Source organism: Nicotiana sylvestris, chromosome 8 (genome assembly GCF_000393655.2).
Source record: "Nicotiana sylvestris chromosome 8, ASM39365v2, whole genome shotgun sequence".
NCBI lineage: Eukaryota > Viridiplantae > Streptophyta > Magnoliopsida > Solanales > Solanaceae > Nicotiana > Nicotiana sylvestris.
In genome coordinates, this window is record NC_091064.1 from 64,092,517 (window position 1) to 64,101,880 (window position 9,364).

Consider the following 9,364-nt stretch of genomic DNA (forward strand, 5'->3'; position numbering starts at 1 on the left):
TATTTTCTATCAAATAGTCATATATAGTCATATTATGGCTTTAAAATCATTTAAATAATGATTAACAAGTCTCATATTCTTTATACGTCACCTTGGGACGCACAGGGTGTAACAATCTTCCTCCTTTAGAAACATCGTTCTCGAATGTTAAACTCCTAGAGATCTATAGAATTTTTGGAGTCTCCTATGTAATGGTACCAGTACCAACCTGTCAGAGAGAAAACCCAACAATACAAATCCACACAAGGCCACAATCATCAATAACACCAATGGCCTCACATGACGAATGACAATAACTAACATAAGCATCAAGTACCATATACATACCTAAAGGTTGTGATGTCTCAGTACGATCATCCTCCGGAAGAAGAAACAAGTGAGGGTACCTAGAATTCATGTCTTCTTCAGTTTTCCAAGTCATATCCTCCGCATTATTGTTCCTGCAAAGTACTTTAACCGAGGATACGTCTTTAGTTTTCAATCTCCGAACCAATCTATCTAGTATAGCAAGGGGAGATTCCTCATATGGTAGTTGCTCTGTGACCAGAACATCGTCTACTGGAATGACTATAGAAGGATCTACGATACACTTACGGAGCATAGATATATGAAAAACTATATGTACTGACTCCAAGTTTGAAGGAAGGTCTAACTCATATGCTACCTGGCCTACTTTGCGTATGATCTCACAAGGTCCAATGTACCGAGGGCTAACCTTTCCTTTCTTACCAAATCTCATAGAGCCTTTCATCGTTGATACCTTTAGGAATACCCAGTCATTTACCTGAAACTCTAAGTCTTGTCATCGATTATCTGCATAGGACTTCTGACGACTCTAAGCTACTAATAGCATTTCCCGTATAAGGTTAATCTTCTCAACTGCCTGTTGTACCAGCTATGGTCCTACTAATTTAGCTTCCCCAACCTCAAACCATACGATAGGTGACCTACACTTTTGTCCACGAAGAGCTTCTTATGGAGCCATCTGAATGCTGGAATGATAGTTATTATTATATGCAACAACAACAACAACAACATACCCAGTAAAATCCAACTAGTGGGGTTTAGGGAGGGTAGGATGTACGCAGACCTTACCCCTACACCGAAAGGGTAGAGAGGCTGTTTCCGGGAGACTCTCAGCTCAACAGAAGAGATAATAATTTCAGAAAAGAAAGATGATCATCCCAGCTACCCCTGAAGTATATCACACAAGCCAGTAGCATATCTTCCAGTATCTAAATAGTATGCTCAACCTGACCATCTATCTGGGGATGAAATGATGTACTAAGACTTACTTGAATCCCCAGTCCTTTTTGGAAGGACCTCTAGAAATTAGTTGTAAACTGAGCACCTCTATCCGAGATGATAGATACAGGGACACCATGAAGTCGTACTATCTCCTTAATGTAAAACCTTGCATAATCCTCTACTGTATACGTAGTTTTGACAGGCAAAAAATTGGTTGATTTTGTAAGTCTATCAATAATCACTCGTACTGAATCGAACTTACGTTGGGTACGAGATAAGCTTGTGATGAAATCTATATCAATAACTTTCCATTTCCAAGTCAGAATCTCTATAGTCTGCAATAATCCACCAGATTTTGATGCTCAATCTTAACCTGCTGACAATTAGGGCACTGAGCAACAAACTATGCTATATCCTTCTTCATTTCGTCCCACCAGTATACTTCTCTTATATCATGATACTAATTTGTCGCTCCTGGATGAACAAAATAACTAGAATAGTGAGTTTCTACCATAATCTGCTAGCGCACCCCTGCCACATTAGGAACACATAATCGACCTCAATATCTGAGGACTCTATCTCCTATAATCTCAAATGGTATCTTCTCGTTTTGAGGGGTTGTATCTCTATAATGAGCTAGCACAGGATCCTTATACTGGCGTTCCTTCACTTTAGTTACTAAAGAGGAAGCTTCCATGTCCTGAATAGTAACTCTAGTATCACATGAATCTAGTAATCAAACTCTAATATTAACTATATGATGAATCTCATAGGCTATCTCACTCTTCTATGGTTGTAAATATGATAGGCTATCCATAGATCTACGACTGAGGGCATCAACTACTACATTTGCCTTCCCTGGTTGGTATAACTTATCAACATTATAGTCTTGCGGTAGCTCCAACCATAACCTCTGGCATAAATTCAATTCCTTTTGCTTGAAGACATACTGAAGGCTCTTATGATCCGTATAGATATCAACATGAATGCCATAAAAATAGTGCCTCCACATCTTTAGTGCATGAATCACCACTGCTAACTCTAAATCATGGGTCGGGTAACTTTCGTGCTTTCTTAGTTGCCTAGAATCATAAGCTACAACCTTACCATGATGCATCAGCACATAACCCAATCCAATGCTCGAAGCGTCACAATAGATAACATAACTATTGGTCCCCTCTGGGAGTGTTAGAACCGGTGTTGAAGTCAATATGTCCTTCAATGCCTGGAAACTTCGCTACCAAGCATCAGTCCACTGAAACTTAGTTCCCTTCCGAGTCAACTTTGTCAATGGTGCTGAAAGAGAAGAAAAGCCCTCTACAAATCTCCTGTAATAACCTGCCAAACCCGGGAAGCTGCGAATCTCCGTTGGTATCGTGGGTCTAGGCTAAGTCTTCACTGCCTCAATCTTCTGTATATCAATACATATACCCTCATCTAAAATAATATGTCTAAGGTAAGCTACAGAATTCAACCAGAATTTACATTTAGAGAATTTTGCATACAACTTCCTTTCTTGTAGAACTCTTAGCAGAGTACGCAAATGATTTGCATGCTCGGCCTCTGGACGAGAATAAACCAAATATCATCTATAAATACAATCACGAACAGATCTAGAAAGGGTTTGAACATATGGTTCATCAAGTCCATGAATACTGCTAGGGCATTGGCCAAACCGAATAACATAGCACGAAACTTAAAGTGTCCGTATCTGTTCGTGTATGCTGTCTTCAGAATATCATTATCTCTAAACCTTACCCGATGGTATCCCGACCTCGGTCTATCTTTGAGAAACACATGGCACCCTACAACTGATCAAATAAATCATCAATCCTCGGGAGCGGTTACTTATTCTTGATTGTTGCCTTATTCAACTGTCTGTAATCAATACACATCCACAAGGAACAATATTTCTTTCTCACAAATAACACAGGTGCTCCCCACGGTGATGTACTAGGTCTGATAAAGCCTTTTCCAAGCAAATCCCTCAGTTGTTCTTTCAAATCTCTCAGCTTTGTAGGTGCCATTCTATAAGGAGGAATAATATCGGCTAAGTATATGGTAATGTGTCAATAGAAAACTCAATCTCCCGCTCTGGCAGAAGGCCTGGAAGCTGATCAAGAAAAACATCGGGAAACTCATTAACCACCAGGATAGACTGAAGGGTCGGTGACTCTGCTTTCACATCCTGTACCCGAACTAAGTGATAAATTCAGCCCTTTCTGATCATCTTCCTTGCATTGAGATAGGAAATAAACCTACCTCTCAGTGATGCAGTATTACCTATCCACTCTAGAACTGGCTTCCCTAGAAACTGGAACCGAACCATCTTTGATCTACAATCAACATTACAATAACAAGAAGCTAATCAATCCATACCCATTATAATATAAAATTCTTCCATATCTGGCTCAATTAGTTCTGTTACTATAGAATGACTATGAACTACTACTATACAATCTCTATATACCCGTCTAGCTATCACTGGTTCCCTAACAGGTGTAGACACCTCAAAAGGTTTAATCAACTAGCTAGCAACCAACGGAGTGACATACGATAAGGTGGAACGTGGATCAATCAATGCATATACATCATATGAGGAGACTGATAATATACCTGCAACAACATTAGATGATGACTCCCGATCATGTCGACTTTCTAATGCATAAACGCGGTTCTGAGGACCGCTCGAGCTAAATGGTCCAATTTTTCCTCTACCACGATTGATTGGTGCATGTGAACCTTGCCCATGGGGGCATACTGATGATGGCGAACCAACTATAGATTCCGATGGCTGAACTAAACCCGTACCACCTGTTGTTGGACAATCTCTCATAACGTGGGATAACAACAAGTATAACAAACACCCAACCCCATAAGGCACTGCACGACATGCTTCTTACCACTCTGAGCACATCGTGGCAAGGGTGGCCTCATCTGACTTGGCTCACCCCTATACCGAGAACTAGAGGCCTTAGAACTATGACTAGGCCCTTGATAGGTGGAACGATCAAAGCTCCTACTGGCAAACTAAGGGCGTGCACTAGCTGATGGTTGGGCTGGATACTACGGGTACTGCTGTGTCTGACCACCTTGAAACTCACCAGAAGGACCTGAAGATCTCGCTCTCTTACTCTAGCCCATATCATGCTCATGATTAGCCCTCTGCTTTTTCTTATTCTCCTCTACACCCTGAGCGTATGACTGAATACGAGATGTATAAATGCATGGATGAAGTGAGACCGACATACAATCATTAAGCAAGTGCAGCTCCAACCCCATCACGAACCGGTGAACCTGATCCTCCATCTTAGCTACAATAGTGGGAGCATACCTAGCCAAAGAATCAAACAGAAGGCTATACTCCCAAACACTCATATTACCTTGCCGAAGTGTCAAGAACCTATCAACTCTGGCCTATCTAAGCTCTCGTGGCAAATAATTACAAAGAAAAGCCTCTGTAAACTCCTGCCATATTACTGGAAGGGCATCCTCACCTCTGGACAACTCCTAAGACTCGTACCAATTAATTGCAACATCCCGAAGTCTATAGGAAGCTAGTTCAACTGACTCAGTCATAGTGGCCTTCATTACCCTCAAAGTCCTCTGCATCCTGTCGATAAATACTTGAGGGTCCTTATTTGGATATGCTCCACTAAATATTGGAGGGTCCAAATTAATGAAATCACAAACCGTCGCACTGATGGCCCTATATGCGTGACCAATACCTACCTCCTAATCTTGTGTGGCAACTAATCGAGCCAATAGCTGAATAACATCTCTCATATCCTGACGCGGTACATCTGGTTGAGGAGTTGGGGTTACTGGAGTAGTTGCTGGAGCTGGTTCCCCTTGGATCTCATCTAGAGATGGCAGGGTATGTGAAGTCTGAGATGGAGTCTCACTATGTGACTCTCCCCGAGCTTGGTAACTCATGGCGGTCAACTTGTAGTCTTATCAGCCACGGACTTGCCCTTCTGGGCAAATGTAGCCTTCTTGGGCATTGCTGAATACATAACATATTGTTAGAAAAATGAATCCCCATATCACACGATCTAAAATAAGAAGGGAGGAAACATCCTATATGTCCTGCAGCCTCTTATTTAAAAGTGTGGTGCACAACACACTCATAAATAAGACTCTACTTGATACGGTCTGTAGACAACCCTAGGATGGAACTTCTCTGATACCACTTTTGTCACGATCCAAACCGGTGGGTCTTGATGAGTGCCCGAGTTCTACCTATCGAGCACCCTAACCATATGTTTAAGATATAAACATGAAAAGTGTAGGTAATGCATAACGTCTAGACATAAACTACAGATTCATATGAACAACATACATGGGAAAGAATGCCCAAAATACATATGTACATATATATACTAAATAAGGTAGGGAGAACCGACAAGGCCATATACTATCCAACTATACATGATTGTCTACAAACCTATAACAAAGTGTACAACTGTATAAAGGATGGGACTGGGCCCCATCATGCCCATATGTATACAAAGTATCGTACAAAAACATAGTAGCAGCTCCAGATCAAATGGAGCACACCAAACTCTTGCTAAGCAAGGATCCTAAGATGGGGGATCGTCAGCCTGCCTACCTGCACCTGTGAGCATGAAACGCTGGCCCCCAGGCAATAGGGCGTCAGTACAAATAATGTACCAATTATATAAAGCATAAAAATTAGTATATAATAGACATGAAAAAACAAGGAGTAAAGGACTCAACATGTAAGTCTGAATAGCTCTGTGAATCACGAAACATTTATACCGTTGTGTATATGTATATATCTGTCATATCATCCATAGGTATATGCGTGCATAATATCATCAAACCTCTGAGGGCATCCCATCATATCATCTCAGCCTTTGTGGGTGAAATCATAAATGTATACCAGCTGATCAGGTGGTGGTGCGTATATAACGCCATAACCTTTCCCCATACCCATATATATATATATACACTATACACGTGTATAGCACAATCTGGTCATGGGTTAATATACATATATCAATGGATGAAATGCATATTAAAGTAAGTCAATAAGATATCTTGGAATGTCATGAGACCCGTGAACAGAAGATATGATAGTAGGACATATGGGGAATCCAGAACATAGGCAACCCTAGTACTTCTAAAATAGCATCATTTATGAAGGTTGTGTGCTTGCTCGTTTCGTAGTATTAGATGGATCATGCAAAAAGGAAAGAAGAGATATCCTTAACATACCTCAAGTACTTAATGAAACTCAACAACAAGCTTATGACAACTAGCTTGCCAACCCTATAACAAAGAAATACATGTACAACTTAAATGGCGCTAGTATATCATGTATCTCAAACGATAACTCGATTCTAAAATAAAACGGGCAGCATTTCCCCTGATTTTACTGCTCCCTCAAGCCTACTATAGGTGGGATACAAACACAATATAATCAGCAACTCAAAACCAGCCTAATTACAATTCAGGACATTCAATATAACAAAAACCCCAAATATACCATAACACATCCAATCAACAAGTTATCAATTAGCCTGAAACTATAACGACAAGCGACCAACCTACTACCCTACCACATGTGGCATTTATGCACGCGCTTTTATCCTCCCAAACTCCATAAATTAGTAACATAGTAGGCCAACACGAGTGGACTGCAAAACAGTCCACTAAAAGTGAAATAAACACGTCTTCTGATCACCGTCCCATGAGTTCTAACTATTAAGAAACCAATTTATCAACCTTCCTTGATATTAAACACCTAAATACAAAAATTAGATGGTTTCTTAACTATGAAGTAACTTCCAAAACTCTAACTACAAAGAAAGAGAGGCGGTATAATGATACTTACATCGTAGGGATCGTTCTGATGTTATCGCTTCTCGATTTTGTATCTGGCATGTTAATATTCTTTGAAACCCTATTAGAGAGATCAAGGATAGTTTTTATGGTGTTCTCTGGTCAGCTTCTATGTAAAAATGAATAAGAGATGACTTAAGACCTATATATCAATTTTTGAAAAGTCAAAGAGGTGCTAGCTTGGCACCCTAGTATTGGCCCATCTTAAGATGCCTATATCTTTTTATCCAGATGTCGTATGAACAAACGGTTGAGAGTGTCGGAAACTACATTCCAAGACCTTCAATTTGGTATATAATATGTCTCACAAAAACCCTATATAGCATATGAAATATGTTACTTAAAAGGCTCCATTACAATGCAAATCCTTAGTCAATTTTTCTGCAACTTAAATCCGATTTTTTTCAAACTTTATATTTTCTGTCCAAATATCATATATAGTCATATTATAACTTTAAACTTATTTAAAATCATAATATAAGTTCTAAATTTCATAGCGGACCTATTCCACGTCCGGAAACCAAATTTTTAACTCGATAGCCAAAAGTCAAACCACAGTCAAACTTATAAACCTGAAATTGCCAATTTCCGGCAAACCAACACAAATCAACCTACGAACCTCCAAATTCGATTCTGGATATATGATCTTGTCCAAAATCACGATACAAAGCTATCGAAGCCATCAAAATACTGTACTGGGGTCGTTTTCAAAAAAGTCAAACTTGGGTCAATATTTTTAACATAAGCTTCTAAGCCAAGAACCAAAGAGCTTAAATCAACTCAAAGCTTTCCCGAAACAAAATAAATCAACCTCATAAGTCATAAAACCAAAATTATACATTTGTGAAGCATCAAAAGGGGAAATGGATGCAAATACATAAAATGACCAGTTAGGCCGTTACAAAATTGAATTCGTAGGTCCTTAGGTTGATTTGGTTTGTTTTGCCGAAAGTTGTAAGTTTAAAGGTTTAGAATTCTGATAAGTTTTACCGTAGTTTGACTTTATAGCTAGTTCATATTTTGGTTTTGGGACTTGAAATAAGTCTATTTTATTATTTCGGATTAGTTAAGTTTGGCATTATTCCGAGTTGATTTGATAAGAATCAAACGTGCGGTTGTGTTTTTTAGAACTTATATAGTTTCATGTAAATTTCATGTGTTTGGAGGTATGATTCATGGTTTTGTATGTTGTTTTGATGTTTTGTCGCACGAGCGAGTTGTATGGATGTTTGGTACGGATCCGCAAGGGCTCAGATGAGTTACGAACGCATTCCGAAGAGTTTTGTGAGAATTTCAGGTTGCTGGTTTTGGTCAGGTGCAGTAGGTTTCGCAAATGCGAGATGTGGTTCACATTGGTAGACCTCGCATTTGCACGGTAGGTATCACTTTTGCGAGGTCAGATGAGGTTGGTTTTTTTAGCCTTTGCGATAATGGCTTCACATTTGCGATGTCGCTTTTGTGAAGCCTTAGTCCCACTTGCGATAATAGTTGGGCAGTGGCAAATTCGCATTTGCGAGGTTTCTGTCGCTTTTGCGATTGGCCTATACTTCGCATTTGCGAAGATTTTTATTGCTTTTGCAACTTCTATAGGAGCTTAGCAGTGTTCGCTTTTGCGAACAATGGGTCGCTTCTGGGGTGGTCGCATTTGGGAATCCTGGGCCGCAAATGCGACTTCTGCAGCTTAACATAAGGGTTGAGTTACGGGATTTTTGTCTTATTTTTCATATTTTGGAACCTTAGACTTGATAAAAGGTGATTTTGAGAAGGTATTTTCATATAAAATTATTGAATAACTAATTTTGATCAATTTCCAAATTTTTTACATGATAATATATGAGATTTAACATTAAATTTGTGATAATCAAAGTGAAATATTGAGAAATTTTGGCTATGCTTTGACAAAATGAAAATTTGAAATTTGAGAATCGAATTGGACTTGGATTTTGAAAGAAAATACATATATGGAATCGTGGGGTTATGGGTAGTCGGAATCTACCCTTGGACCCGAGTTTTGACTAGGCAAGTCTAAGGTTGATTTTTGTTGACTTTTAAGGAATTGTGCAAAGATCTTAGCTTTATTCATTGGAATTGATTTTTCTTGAATTATTTAATGTTATTAGGTCAATTTTGGTTAGATTTAAGCCAAGAGGAGGTGGATTGTAAAGAAAAAGCTATTTGTGAGTGTTGATTTGGCCTAGTTGAGGTAAGTATCTTACCTAACTTTGTGTGGGGAGCTACCCCGTGGGAT

The 9,364-nt window shown here is 39.3% G+C and overlaps 1 protein-coding gene across 1 annotated transcript; it reads right to left on the reverse strand.

The window, feature by feature from the left end:
• Window positions 1-211: 211 nt before the first annotated feature.
• LOC138875132 (uncharacterized) lies at window positions 212-751 on the reverse strand. The gene has a single exon (XM_070153954.1). The coding sequence runs from the start codon at window positions 749-751 to the stop codon at window positions 212-214; it is 540 nt and encodes a 179-aa protein (XP_070010055.1).
• Window positions 752-9,364: the final 8,613 nt, after the last annotated feature.

Excerpts from the sequence above, each read along its gene's own strand:
- LOC138875132 (XM_070153954.1), bottom strand. The coding sequence starts at position 751 with ATGAAAGGCTCTATGAGATTTGGTAAGAAAGGAAAGGTTAGCCCTCGG.